The sequence below is a fragment of the Bos taurus genome, chromosome 13 (assembly GCF_002263795.3).
Source record: "Bos taurus isolate L1 Dominette 01449 registration number 42190680 breed Hereford chromosome 13, ARS-UCD2.0, whole genome shotgun sequence".
In the NCBI taxonomy this organism is placed as follows: Eukaryota; Metazoa; Chordata; class Mammalia; order Artiodactyla; family Bovidae; genus Bos; species Bos taurus.
Genome location: NC_037340.1, coordinates 54,878,981 through 54,893,651, shown reverse-complemented (window position 1 = coordinate 54,893,651; position 14,671 = coordinate 54,878,981). Strand labels below are relative to the sequence as shown.

The window sequence follows — 14,671 nt, the reverse complement described above, 5'->3', positions numbered from 1 at the left end:
TCAAGGTGAGAGCAGGATGGAGGCCCAGTGGAGGAGCAGAGACCCACCAGGTCACACACCAGGATGTGGCTAAGCCGGCCTGGACTCAGGCCCCTGGGCTCATGTGACCAGGGAAGGGGTGAGCGTGGGGTCGAGCAGGATCAACCCTGAGCCCGATGCCCAGGCAAGCCCAGAGCTGGCTGCTTCTGGGCTCGGCCTCATCAACCTGCCACCCCCACCCCGCTCCACCCAAGGAGGCGATGGGACTGCTGGCCCCTTTCACAGGCCAGGATTCCAAGGCCAGATACCTTGTGGGGAGTGGGAGTGTGAGCCTGAACCAGCCCAGATCCACCAAAGGGGGAAATACCTGACACCCTCCTGCCCGCTTGAATGGGAGTTGGGGGGGGCACACCTAACCCTTGGGTGGCCCCGCAGCACAGGTATCCTAGGAATGTCCACTTCCGCTGGCCTGTGCATTCCTGCAGCCCCTCCCACTCCCCAGCAGGCCTGGCTCCCTGCGGAGGAATTCCTCTGAGTAAACACCAGGGCGCCTGGCCAGGGGCACAGGGCCCACAGCCTTCAGCCCCACCTCCGTGTCAGCCCCCCTGCGCCCCTCACCCTAATTCTCCATGTGACCTCTGGAAAGCCCCCCATCTGGCCTCCCGCCTTGCTGTGAACCATGAGGATGCTGAGAAAACAATGGAAGGTGCCCACTGCCACATCTGTGTCCGTGCTGAGCTTGCCACAAGCAGTCCGTCCGTGCCCGGTCCAGCCCAGCCTCCCAGCCCACTCTAGGTGGAGACCCCGCCTTCCAGTCCATGCCCCAAGGGGAGCCCTTCGGCCAGAGACACAGGGTAGGGCTGCGGCAGACAGAACAGGGACTATACCTGGCCCAGGTCCAGGGTGACGTTGACCTCGTTGTACTCTAGGCCCCGGGACAATGGTGGGCTCTGCCACCAGCGCTCCGTGCCGTCAATGGCGTTGCTCACGGGGTGAGCCCTGTTGCTGCTGGCAGCCGTGCAGATGTCGCAGTACTGGCCCTGTGGGGGAGAGGTAGTCAGATGGCCAAGGCGTGCTGTGACCTTTTGCCTCTCTGGTCATTCCCACCCCTGCCCACGGGGCCCACCCCTAGCCTGCGGAGCCTTGTCTGCCGTTCACTCTTTCATTTGGCAAACACACACTGGGTGCCAACACAGCTCATGTGAGAGACGATCACACCTGCCATAGAGGAAACAGGAGAGTGGGCGGGGGAGGGGCACCCAGTGCAGGTGGAGAAATCACAGTAGGCCTCCTTGAGGAGGCGGCATCTGAGTCCTACACCATAAAAGAGGGTATGCTCCAGGAAGAAGGGCTGGCTGTGCAAAGGCCCTGGGGCAGGAAGAGCAAACTAGAAGTAAACAGCAAGAAGGCCAGTGCAACTGGAGCTGAAGGGCAAAGGGCTGGCTAAGGGGCAAGTCACATGTCATTTCCCCCACAAAGCTGGCCACTGCAGGGGGCTTTAGAAGGTCTGGCACAGGATGGGGCCCAGTGGGAACCTAAAGAGGGAGGAAGGTAGGGCTACAGTCAGAAGGCCCAGGCCCAGTGTGTGCTCCTCCCCACCTCTACCAGCCCATCCCTCAAACCTCCCTGCCAGGCTCTCACCCAGAGCCATGGAGCAGGGTCTCTAGGGAGGCAGCCTGTGGGGAGGCCCCAGAGGGCAGGCACGTGGGCAGCCGGCAGACGAAGCCGGGACCTGCTGGCTCTGCCATTTCCGAGCTCTGGGACCCGGCCAGATCCCAGCAGCGGCTGAGTCTCACTGCCCTGTCTGAAGAGTGGGCGTAATGCTGGCACCTGCTGCAGCCACTGCAGGATTAATGGATCCCATGCGGGGCCTGGCAGCTGCTTCTGTCACGGTCCAGCCACCTGCCGGGGCCCTGTCCTCTGGCGGGGGACACAAGGGCTCCCAGCGCCATCCCAGCCTGCTGTCCCCATGGGGTAGGAGCAGGTGCTGGAAGCCCAGGCTGGGGTAGGGGTCAGTGCTGGGCCCTGGATGCTGGCCCAGTGGAGGCCCAACCCCCCAGCCCAGAGGAAACCAGACCTACTGTCCCTTCGCACACAAAGGCGGCCCTCGGAGACTTGGCACTGATTGAGGCCCAGAGAGGCTGCGTCTGGGAAATGTGGCTGCTCCACCCCTCCCAGCCTCCCAGGGGGCCAGATCTCCTCCTAGGAGTTGGGAGCGTGGGAGATGCCCTGTCCCCCCTCCCAGGCCTGGCAGCCTCAGAGCTCCCAGCCTCCACCCAGGCAAGGTGCGCCCCTGCCTCCCCTGGACACACCTGCTCACGGCTTCCACCCTGTGGCCAGGACAGCAAGACCAAGAGGTGGCAGCCTGGGTGCCAAGCAGCAGAACCCTCTGTGTTGGGTGCTTGGGGAGACCCCCCTCTACCCTCTCCCTATGGCCCTGGAACCCTGATCTCCAGATCAGCTGTTACTCCTTAGCAGGGCCCCATTGCGTAGGACCACCCAAGAAGCTGACCTGACACCCCCCACCCCCCACCACTCTGCTTTATTTATTCTGTCACATGAGGCTGTTGGCAATTCTTCATTTACTGCCTCCCTGGGCAGAGGGGAGGAGGGGGTGGCGTGCACCTGCCTTGTTTTTATATTTATTTTATTTATTTATCTGGCTGCACCAGGTCTTACTTGTGGCACACTGGATCTTTTTGTTGCAGCATGTGGGATCCAGTTCCCTGACCAGGGATCGAACACAAGCTCCCTACATTGGGAGCACAAAGTTTTAGCCACTGGACCATGAGAGAAGTCCCCCTGCCTTGCTCTTAACTGCATCCCTGAGGTCATGACCCAGAGCTGCCACACAGAGGAGCAGGAGCAATGGGCAGGACACCCAAAAGAGGGGCACCATCTGTACAAGCCATACCACCAGCTCACATGGAGGAACCCAGGCTCCGGGTCCCAGACTGTGAGAGCTCCCAGAGGGTGGGCTCAGAGACAATCATGGGAAACACGGAGCACACGTGTGCAAGCTGTCTGGGGCCTGGTGGGGCTCTCAGAGGAGGTGGGTAGGGCCGTCTGGCTGGGGTGGTGGGCCTTCCAAAGAAGACTGCCTTGGTCAAAGGAGACAACGGAAATGTCTGCTCAGGTCCACCCAGAGAGTCGGGGCCACAGCAGGGCCGCCTGACGTGGGCGCACAGTGGATGGAGCCGGGGGTGGAGGGGTGGGGAAACGAGGTTCCCTCCGCCCCTCCGCTGCAGAGGGTCCTGCTGGGAACAGAACAAGGAAGCAAGGAGCAGTGATAAGGACTTCCCCTCCCAGTGAGTCACCATGCTGGCAGCTGAGCCCCCGACTTCCCCTGCAGTGCTGGGGCCAGCCCAGAATATCTCACGTGCCCACCTGAAGTCACAGGGCCAGATCCCCAAGTTACCCTCTGCCTGCCCCAGCTGCCCACAGGACTGCCTCGACCCAATGTACAGCAGGGCTCATCCTGTGCCCTGGGTGGCATGCCCCCAGCCAGCTTCTGCCCCATTTCCTCCAGGGGACCCCAGAAACTGCTGGCTTGCAGCTGTGGACCATGTGACCCTCCTGACCCACCCACAAAATTGGGTTCTTAGGATGGAGAGGTGGGCCTGGTCACTTAGCTCCAGAAGGTGCTTGCAGACAAGGCCCTTTACCAACCCAACAAGAGGCAAGGGTGGTAAGGAGACCTCGTCCCCTAAGAGGACGGGGAAGCAGGTCGGGTGACTCGACCACGGCTGGCCATCAGTGTTTCTGGCCATGCTGGCAGCCTCCAAACAGGGGTGCCATAGCTGAGCACTGCAGACTTTTAAAGTGAGGCCTCAGTCCTAACCTGCTAGACTGGGAGTGCAGGACTCAAGTTTTGCTCAGGGCCCTTGCCTGCAATGCCACGGCCACGGCCACTTGCCAAGCGGTCACTGTGTGACAGACTGCCTCCCAGGCCCCTTAGGCAGGCCAAGCTCACGGCTTCAGGTGAGGCGGCCCTCGTGATGTACCCATTTTATAGATGAGGAGCCTGAGACTGGGATAGGAGGAAGCCATACAGCTAAGGAGAGGGCCTTGGGCACAGGCCACCAGCTCCTGGGCTGCTCCTTTACACACTGTGCTGCTGCTAAGTCGCTTTAGTCGTGTCCGACTCTGTGCGACCCCATAGACGGCAGTCCACCAGGCTCCCCCGTCCCTGGGATTCTCCAGGCAAGAACACTGGAGTGGGTTGCCATTTCCTTCTCCAATGCATGAAAGTGAAAAGTGAAAGTGAAGTCGCTTAGTCGTGTCCAACTCTTAGCAGCCTACCAGGCTCCTCCATCCATGGGATTTCCCAGGCAAGAGTACTGAAGTGGGGTGCCATTGCCTTCTCCGTAAACACTGTGAGGAGGTAATAAGCAGCCCTTCCTCAACGGCCTGGGCAGGCAGCACAGGTGGGCAGGGGGAGGTGGCCTGGAGCCTGAGCTGATTAGCTGTGAAATCTCCGGGGAGCATCTGGGGGCGGGCACTTAGCCAGGCCCTCTGGGCAGCTTTGGAGCCCCCCACAAGCTCCTCCTCTTGACCTGGCCCCTCTGATGTCACCCAGAGACATTAAGGGCCCAGGGTAGGGGTCCAGGTGGCCCCGCTCACCCTAGCCAGATCCTGGTCTGCTTTGGGGCTTTACAGGCCTCAGTTTCCCCACCTGAAACGTGGGCTTGAGACCTCCCCCTCAGCTGGGCAGGGCTTGCAGGAGAGCATGAGTCCAGAAAGGTGTGTTCAGGAGCCCAAGGGAAGTGACACTCTGTCCCAGACAACACTGCCACACCAGGGCCCCCTCTCACTTCTATCCACCCCCATGGGGTTGGGGGTGGGGGGCAAGGGGAGTGGGCAGGCAGGCCCTGTAAAGGGGCCCCAGCAGTACCTCCCTCATTCATCACCCCATCACGGCTCCTCCCTCCCCCAGTCTCTCCTACCAGGAAGGTGGCAGCAAGTCCCTGGAGGCTGAGGCTCAGGTTACAACAGCCTTGGGGCCCCCAGACTCTCCCTAAGGTAGGACAGGGATGGGAGGATGGGCCCTGCATGGAGTGTCAGGGAACCTCCAGAGCAGGCCCTACTCCGCCCCCAGGCAGAGAGATGCCCCGATTACACCTCCGAGCTCTCATCCCCAGTTAAAAACCCCTCTGTCTGTCCCCCTCCAACCTCGAGGGTCCTACCGACTCCCTAGAAACCCCGGCGGGGACAGCTTCAACCCTCCAGCCGGAGTTAGCACTCCTGTGTCTGGCCCTTCCGCCCCCATCCCTGGCCCATCCCGTCGCCAGCAGGTTCCAGCCTGTCCCGGAGGAAGGCGGAGCGGTCGGCCCCCTCCCCACAGGCAGCCGGCCACGGAAGCCAAGTCCCGCCCTCGCCGGGATCCCAGGACTCGGGGCCGCCAGGGACCAGGCACCAGCCCCTCCCGTCCAGCTCGTCACCGCTGCCGAACTCGACCGGTGCCGGCCGCGCCCGGGTCGGTTGCGTGCCGCCTTCCCGGCGGGAAGCGCACTTCTCTGGCTGAACCCGAAGGGCCGAGCTGGGGTCCCTTCCATCCCCCGAAATGCAGAACTGGGGCGTTGGGACGGGCGGCGGCCGCGGTCCGTACCTGGGCTCTTCGCCTAGTAGGGCTGGAATTCCGGAGTCTGAGCCCGGTGCTCGCCCCGCGCGGGCGTCCCCACCACCCCCGCCCGGCCTCCCGCCCTCGCTCACCTGGATGGTCTGGTTGGGGTCCCCGCCGGCCACGGGGCCCCCCACCAACTTGCAGTAGAGGTCCTCGGTGGGGCGCGGGGCGCCGCGCGCAGGGGCCTCCTCGCCGCAGGTGGCCGAGGCGGCGATGCGGGCGCCCTCAGCCAGGTTGAAGTAGGGCGGGTGCAGGCTGAAGCCACCGCCCGCCGCCCGCGCCCGCGCCGCGCCCAGCAACGCCAGTCCGGCCAGCAGCAGCGGCGCGGGGCCCCAGGAATCGCGGGGCCGCGCGCCCGGTTTCGCCATCTTCCAGCTCGGGGACTGCGGGCGAGGCGGGAGCCCGGCGGGTCTGCGGCGCCCGGCCGGGCTCGGCTCGCTCCGCCCGCGGACGTCAGGCCCCGCCCCGGCCCGCCCGGGAGCTTCGGCCCCGCGCCCCGGGGAGGGGGCGGGGGAGGCCGGGGGGAGGGGCGGCCGGCCGCCTTAACCCTTGGGACCCCGGCCCGGCCGGCCTCCTGGAAGGGGGACACCTGCTGATCTCGGGCCGGGCCGTGGGAATGCTGCGCCCAGGCGGCCCCGGGGCGTGGCTCCCGGTTCCTGGCGGCCCCCTGCGCCCTCCAGCACCGCGGCCCCGGACGCGCCGGCCCGCTCCTCTCGGTCCAGCGGATCCGCTCTTTGTTTCCCTAACTTCGGGCACCTCTAGGCGGCCGAGGGTCCCCGGCGGTCCCGGGTTCGGCGCCGCTCGCCTCGGGTCCAGTCCGGGCCCAGCCCGTCCCCACCCGCGACCCCAGAACCGGCAGAGCGACTCGAATGACCGCAGCCAGGGAGCCCAAACGCGGAGTCCCTGGGATTGAGATGTGAAACCCGGAGCGCAGCGCATCCTGGCCGCCTCTCGCCGGCTGGTTTTCGGTGTTTTGCGCATGGTACTGGCCCCCATTCTGCCTCATCCAGCAGGTGTGCAGGAAGGTGCACTCTGCCGGCTGTGAATGGCGGTGGGTAGTGGCCCCGGAGACAATCCGATCTGCAGAGGGAGAGGGAGACCCCTCATTGCGGACTCCGTGTTCCCTTGCGAGGGGCCAGGTCAGATTCAACCCCACCTGACTCCTGCCTGCGCAGGGTTTGGTTTAAAAATTCTCTAAAACGGGGAAGTGGGGCCCTCTGCAGTGAAGGGAGGATACTCAGAGCCCCGTAGGTGCCAGGAAGACTGGCTGCAAAGGAGGGCATCTATTGAGCACCTGCTGTGTGAAGGGGGGGGCCAAGTGTGAGCTCACCCTGGTGCCACCGTCTCTGTCTGCTAGTGGAACCCTCAGGCTCAGGGCAGGTGCTCAAGGACACTGGGGAAATGGGGCTGGAAGAGACGCCAAGCTCAGGATTGTGTCTCAGGATTGTGTCCCAGCTGTTTTTGCGTTTGGGTGGCTTCGGCCACTGGGTCTCCTCCCCTCCTTCAGCTCCTGGCCCACATCCGCCTCAAGGGAAGCCCTGATGGGGCTGGCGCAGCTGCTGGGCTGGCAGGGCCCCCAGTCTATGAGCTAGGCCAGCTGGGTGTCTGTCCCACGTGGGACCCCCTGGACAGTCCTGGGGAGTTGAGTAAGTGTGTGGGGTGGCAGCCAGCTGGTCCTGGCGGGTCCTGCCCCAGTAGTTGTTCCCGGAAGGTCACACCACTGGTCACATCTTTCTGGCTGTCCCTGGCCTTCTGCAAATCCTGAATCCCAGGGGCTGGACGGCAGCTTCTCTGCAGAGTTGAGACAGGCAGGCAGTGTGGGCTGGCTCCCTCCTCCCCTCTCTCTCCTTTCCCTTCTTTCTCATCTCCCTCTGCTCCCAGGCTATTCTGTAACTCCACCTGGGGGAGGGGGAGAAGAGGTTGTTCCTCCCCAGATACCCTCTGAGTTGGAGAGGGCCTGGCCTAGATGGGGGAGGGGCAGGTGGACAGGAAGGAATCCAGAGTCCTGGTGCCTTGACAGGCCAGCTCACTGGCTAATTTATGACCCCTTGAGAGGAGAGCTGCCTCTGGGCAAGTAGCAGGGTTTCCAGATGGGGGATTTGACCTGTCCTCGCCCCGCCCTCCCTACTGCCCAGAGGTGCCCCCATAACACACATCACAGCAGTGCGCTCTGGCCCTGGCACTGTCACCCCCTTGGCTCTGGTGGCCTGGCATCCTGGGGGCTGGAGCTGGGAACCCTCCACCCAGGCTGCCCCCCATGTCAGCTTCTCAACACCCATGGAGGGGCCCGGGGACAGAGGTGAGAGGTGGGAGCCCTCTGAGCCTCCCAGAGATCAGGCCACCGCTGTCCAGAGGGCACAGAGCAGACGGGAGGGAGGGGCCGCCGCCTGAGAATGCGCTGAGTCAGCCGGGCCAGCATGCAGAGGGTTAATCGCGGGCTAGCGGCTTCCGGAGACAGCTGCCCTGAGCAACTGGTGGCCTGGGCCTGGGGGTGAGGGGGGAGGCGCATTGCCTGGTAAAGTGGGCAGAGGGCAATGTGGCGGAAGGAGCTGAATGAGATGCCCGCTTGGCCCCCACCCTGTGCCCGCTTAGGTGCCCCAGCTGGAGCAGGGCAGGAGAGGGAGGCCCATCTCTGCCCACCTTCATGCCTGATGCCTGAGGCACATTTCCAGCAAGTCATTTTCAGCTGGCCCAGCAAGGGTGTCCAGTCTTGCTCTGACTCCTGGGTCACCCAGCCACCTTTCCTACTTAGGAATTGGGAAACTGAGGGTCAGTTTCCAAGGCCCAGGGGTCAGTCAGGAGCATGTGGTTAGCAAGGGAGAGAAGAAGATGGACTGGCATTCATTTTCTCTTCCCAGATGTATTGGGCAACTTTGGGGTACAGGTCTGTAATGCAGTGCCCTCCACCCCCAAACAGGCTGCTTTAGCCTTCTGTCCTAAGTTCACAGGAGAGGGACACCAAGTCCTGGGAGGTGGGTGGTGGGTGAAGGCAGCTCACGGGAAGGGGTGTGGAGGCAATCTGACCCCCTCTGTCCTGCTAGGCTCTGACCATGTCCCATGAGGAGGACCCCACACCCAGAGTCCCCCCACCCAGCCCCACAGTAACTGGAGCCCCGGGACCTGTGGGAGGTCAGATACAAGTGGGGAAGAGGTGCTTCTGAACCCAGGTAGGGGGTCCAGCCAATCCCCCCACACCGAGCCCTGGGATAAGACCCCTGCAGTGGGGCCCGGGCCAGGGGAGCCCACCCTCAAGACTGCGCCCCCCCACCTTGATGTCATGCCCAGGAGCCCTGCTCAGCCCCATCTGCAGGGTAGCTGTGGGGACCACAGGCCAGGCCACATGGGCACACCTGCCGTAGCCCGAGCTGAGTCCTAACCACGACCATAACTCCCCGGGAGCAGCTGCGAGGGGCACCCCTCATTACACTCAGCCGCATCATCACATCACAGTCGGTAACAGATGACTGTGCCGACCTTGACCGCTGTCCTGGATCCCAGCTCTCACCCGGGCACTGCTCCTCCAGTGGGGGAGGAGAAACTGCAATGCCCCATGGGGAGGAGGAAGCTGAGCTCTCTGCTTCTCGCTGGGAGTGTGTCTCCCTTTGGCAGGAAGAGGTTTCAGGAGAAGCTAGGCTGTGGTTTGGAATATTCCCTGCACCAGGGCTGCCCTGATGCCTTCTGGGGAGCCCAGCTGGCCAAAACATGTACCCCGTCCATCCAGGCTGGCTATGGGGCAGGCAGCAAGGCTGATGCTGGCTGGCTGCTGCTGGCAGCCCTGGTCCAGCCCAGGCATGGGGGTAGGATGCAGACCAGCTGAGGGAAGGCCTCATTCAGTTCAGTTCAGTTCAGTTCAGTCGCTCAGTCGTGTCCAACTCTTTGCGACCCATGAATCACAGCACGCCAGGCCTCCCTGTCCATCACCAACTCCCGGAGTTCACCCAGACTCATGTCCATCGAGTCAGTGATGCCATCCAGCCATCTCATCCTCTGTCGTCCCCTTCTCCTCCTGCCCCCAATCCCTCCCAGCATCAGAGTCTTTTCCAATGAGTCAACTCTTCGCATGAGGTGACCAAAGTACTGGAGCTTCAGCTTTAGCATCATTCCTTTCAAAGAAATCCCAGGGCTGATCTCCTTCAGAATGGACTGGTTGGATCTCCCTGCAGTCTAAGGGACTCTCAAGAATCTTCTCCAACACCACAGTTCAAAAGCATCAATTCTTCGGCGCTCAGCCTTCTTCACAGTCCAACTCTCATATCCATACATGACCACTGGAAAAACCATAGCCTTGACTAGATGGACCTTTGCTGGCAAAGTAATGTCTCTGCTTTTGAATATGCTCTCTAGGTTGGTCATAACTTTGCTTCCAAGGAGTAAGCGTCTTTTATTTTCATGGCTGCAGTCACCATCTGCAGTGATTTTGGAGCCCAACAAAACAAAGTCTGACACTGTTTCCACTGTTTCCCCATCTATTTCCCATGAAGTGATAGGACCGGATGCCATGATCTTCGTTTTCTGAATGTTGAGCTTTAAGCCAACTTTTTCACTCTCCTCTTTCACTTTCATCAAGAGGCTTTTTAGTTCCTCTTCACTTTCTGCCATAAGGGTGGTGTCATCTGCATATCTGAAGTTATTGACATTTCTCCCAGCAATCTTGATTCCAGCTTGTACTTCAGCCAGTCCAGCGTTTCTCATGATGTACTCTGCATGGAAGTTAAATAAGCAGGGTGACAATATACAGCCTTGACGTACTCCTTTTCCTATTTGGAACCAGTCTGTTGTTCCATGTCCAGTTCTAACTGTTGCTTCCTGACCTGCATACAGATTTCTCAAGAGGCAGGTCAGGTGGTCTGGTATTCCCATCTCTTTCAGAACTTTCCACAGTTTATTGTGATCCACACAGTCAAAGGCTTTGGCATAGTCAATAAAGCAGAAATAGATGTTTTTCTGGAACTCTCTTGCTTTTTCCATGATCCAGCGGATGTTGGCAATTTGATCTCTGGTTCCTCTGCCTTTTGTAAAACCAGCTTGAACATCAGGAAGTTCACGGTTCACATATTGTCATCATTAGGAGGTTGTAAAGGGTTGTAAAGCCAGCAGGTCTGGGGCTGAGAGAGCTCCCTGGCCTCTGGGCCATTGCTCAGTCCAGAGCCCTCCCTGGCCGTGGGCTGGCACAGTCCACTGGGAAGGCAGAGGACAGCACAGATGACCTGAAAGGGTACCAGAAGGGTGGGGCCGGGCTGGAGTCCCCTCATTCCCAGCTGAGGAGGGCCCGGGGACAGGTCCCTGGATGCCCCTGATGGACTGGTGTCTCCTGCCTGTGACCCCAGCTGGGCCGCCTTTGGGCTCCCCCAGGCCTCCAGGGCATGGGCTCTGGGAAACCTCTGAGGCCACCAGGCTTTGGGTTGACCCCAGCAAGGAGCAGATGGTTTTGACCCCTGTGCTGCCCAGCCAAGGGCCTTCCTCCAGGAGCATTCTGTCCCTGGAGCTCTGGAGGGTCCACCTCTGCCTGCTCTGTGCCCAGCCTACAGGCCACAGTCCCCAGGGTGCCCATGAAGGCCAGACCCTCGGGCATCCTGGTGGGCAATTTGTACCTTGGAGGGGGTCCAGACAGGCTCACATGTGCCCAGTGCCATGGGCTGGGCTGGCCAGCCCCCAGGTCCAGGGCTCTACACAGAAGTTCCCCAAAGCTCCTTTCTCCCACTCAGCTCACCTCCTTCCAGACTGGTGTCCTAGATGGGCAGGCCTGGCTTTCTAGAAGGCACACACATCCAGGATGCTCAGAAATGTGAGGCTTTGTGACTCCCCATAGGCTGGTCAGTGTGCTGTCAATGAGCAGACAGCCTAGATCAGGCAGGAGTCCAGAGTCCGGGGTTTGGCTTGTACATCCCCTCCTGTGGCCTCAGTGTCTCCAGCTGAGTGTAGGGGAGCCCCCACCCTGCTGACATAGGAGCACCAGGCTTTGTGAAGGATGCCACAAGCTGGAGGAATCAGACCAGTCACCTTATGGACTGGAACCTTTATGATCACAGCTATGGGTGCCGGCTGCCTGCTGGGCTGGGCCCCTGGCTGGCACTCACTCATCCTGTCTCCCTCCTCCCAAGCCATACTGGCTTTGCTTTTTTTTTTTTTTTTTCATACTGGCTTTTGTTTATCTTAGGATAAAAGCCAGACCCCTCACTGCAGCCCCCAGGCCCCAAGGAGCCTCCTAGCTATGCGCTGCCTGTCTGGGCAGTCAGGCTGAGCCTCCAGCCTTCCCTCCCCCTCTATCTCGTGGAACTTTGGCCTTATTCCCTCCACCCAGGACACAACAGAGACCCTGCCCCTTCGTCTGCTCTCTTGGGCCCCTAGTGGGTCAGACAGGTATGCACCTGCCCTGCTTTCTCATATTCAGTTCAATCACACCTATGTCTTGCCTGTCCTTCTTGCCATATCCCCAGGCCTGGTGAAGAGGAGGTGCCTAGGGAGTGCCCACCACATGAAGGGCAGCCTCTTGGGTTTACCCTGTCACAGGTCCTTCTAGCCTGTGCAGGACCCTACGACTTGGGCCTCTGGTTCTCCAGAAGAAGCCCACTGCTGTACTCTGGGGACCCCTTCCCAGCCCAGGGTCTGTGAGCTGGAAGGAGAGGCAGGGCCTGCTGAGAGGAAGGAGCTGCCGTCTGAGATAGCCCCCATGTTGGCATCCTTGCACGATATCTCTCCCACCATGGCTCACCAGACGCCCCCCTGACCCAGCCCTGGGCTTGAGGAGCAACCCTCAGCCACAAATCTCCCACCCCAGCCCCAGGGGAGTGGTGGGCTGAGTTGGGGAGGCCCTAGGAACCCCTGAGGAGGGGGCCCGGACCTCCCTGGAGAGCCAATCAAATCCAGAGGGCAAAGGGAGGGGCTGGTTCAGAAGTGAGGTTGCTCTTCGGACCCCAGGCCCAGGTACCTCCCTCAATGGGGCACCTCTCAGCACCTTCCTGGGGTGTAAAGTTGGGGGTCCAGGGCTCTTGCTCCCAGATCTGTGGGGAGCAGTGGGTTGACCCCAGAAGGCTTACATCAGTCTCTGTATCCCTCACACAGGACGGCAGCATCCACATCAGACACCCACGGGGCCAACCTGTCTGCAGTGTTATTATTTACTCCATTTGGCCTTTGGCTCCTGGGACTCCCCCACGCCCCTGCTCACCACCTTCCTGCTCTGTACTGTGGACTGGGCAGCCCTGGGGGAAGCAGGTGAGGGGCAGGGGGTCCCCAGCACAGAAGGAGGGGGTGGCACGTAGGGACCTGGGTTGTCCCTGACCCCCCCTCCCTCTCAGGACTGACCTGCAGCAGGCCCTTCCCCCCAGGTCCCTGGGGGCCTGGCCGAGCTCCAGTTCCCGCGGGGTGAGGGCTCTGCAGCTCCTCCAGGAGGTGCCCACAGGCGGCCTTATATGGCCAGAAGGCCTTGCTGCCCAGGAGGAATCTGATCCCACGGGAAGGGCAGGGATGTGGGGCTGAGCCCCAGGCTGGGCCAGGCAGGGCCAAGGGGAGTGGTTTGAATGGCCCTAGTCTCCTGGCCCACAGCCCCCTAAAAGCAGCCAGATAAGCCCGACCCCCTTGCCAACTTTGGGACGTCTGGTTGGGGGCCCTGTGACAAACCCTGGGGGTCTGCCATCCTGGCAAGAGCTGCAAGATTTGAGGCCAGCCGCCCCACCCCGACAGTACCACCCAAACCATACCAGGTACAGCCTGCGAGGGTCTGGGGCCTGCAGCCTGGCTCTGGCCTTGACTGGCTAGGTCACTGGCCCTCAGTAAGTTGCCTCTTTCCCTGGGCAGGCCCAGCCTGGCATCAGTGCCCTCCCCAGAGTGGCACCAGGGTCCCCACACCGCATCTGGACACCTGCTGGGATTCAACCTCCCTGCCCAGCCTCCCCGCCTCCCTCCCAGCCCATCATCCCTCCCTCCATCACCCCCACCTCTCTCTGTCCCAACTCTCTCCTTCTCTGGGTTTCTCACTCTGGCTACCCTCTCTCTCTGCCTCTGTCTCCCTGCCTCTGTCTGTCTCTCCTTTTCTGTGTGTCTCTTGGTGTCCCTCTTCCTCCCACCTGCTGCCCTCCATCTGCTGAGCTCCACTACTCTGGGCAGCCCTAGCCCCTCCCCCAAAGATTGGCAGCAGCAGCGGTGACATAGGCTCCTCCTGCCCTCTGGCCCATCTGCCACCTGGAAGCTCTGGCCGTGGGGGCCTGGTGGGCCTTGCTGGCAGGGCTGGGAAGTGGGCCAGCCTATGAGGACGCAGCTTCCCTGGGCCCCTGAGCTGCCACATGGCTCTGGGACACAGCAAGTAGAGGTGGAGTCCACCTTTCCAGGGGCACCAGCGTCCACTGCCTGCACGTTGGGGCTGCGGCCAGGAGAGGCCCCAGACCATGCGCAGTGCAGCCGCTCAGTCGTGTCCGACTCTTTGCGACCCCATGAATCACAGCACGCCAGGCCTCCCTGTCCATCACCAACTCCCAGAATTCACCCAGACTCATGTCCATTGAGTCAGTGATGCCATCCAGCCATCTCATCCTCTGTCGTCCCCTTCTCCTCCTGCCCTCAATGCCTCCCAGCATCAGAGTCTTTTCCAATGAGTCAACTCTTCGCATGAGGTGGCCAAAGTACTGGAGCTTCAGCTTTAGCATCATTCCTTTCAAAGAAATCCCAGGGCTGATCTCCTTCAGAATGGACTGGTTGGATCTCCTTGCAGTCCAAGGGACTCTCAAGAGTCTTCTCCAACACCACAGTTCAAAAGCATCAATTCTTCGGCACTCAGCCTTCTTTACAGTCCAACTCTCACATCCATACACGACTACTGGAAAAACCATAGCCTTGACTAGACAGACCTTTGTTGGCAAAGTAATGTCTCTGTTTTTGAATATGCTATCCAGGTTGGTCATAACTTTGCTTCCAAGGAGTAAGCGTCTTTTAATTTCATGGCTGCAGTCACTATCTGCAGTGATTTTGGAACCCCAAAAAATAAAGTCTGACACTGTTTCCACTGTTTCCCCATCTATTTCCCATGAAGTCATGGGACCAGATGCCATGATCTTCGTTTTCTGAATGTGGAGC

The 14,671-nt window shown here is 60.9% G+C and overlaps 1 protein-coding gene and 1 non-coding gene across 2 annotated transcripts in view; both read right to left on the bottom strand.

The window, feature by feature from the left end:
- Window positions 1-6,048, bottom strand: part of LAMA5 (laminin subunit alpha 5) — a 51,683-nt gene extending 45,635 nt beyond the window's left edge. Inside the window, exons 1-2 of the mRNA XM_025001135.2 lie at window positions 5,692-6,048; window positions 867-1,019 (exon numbers count right to left, since the gene is read on the bottom strand). Of these exons, the coding sequence (XP_024856903.1) occupies window positions 867-1,019; window positions 5,692-5,970 (432 nt within the window). The 5' untranslated portion in view covers window positions 5,971-6,048. The remainder of the gene's footprint in view (window positions 1-866; window positions 1,020-5,691) is intronic.
- A 5,266-nt stretch (window positions 6,049-11,314) lies between these two features.
- On the bottom strand, window positions 11,315-11,393 carry MIR2306 (microRNA mir-2306). Its single transcript, NR_031118.1, has one exon. It is a non-coding gene; the product is annotated as a microRNA mir-2306 (primary transcript).
- Window positions 11,394-14,671: the final 3,278 nt, after the last annotated feature.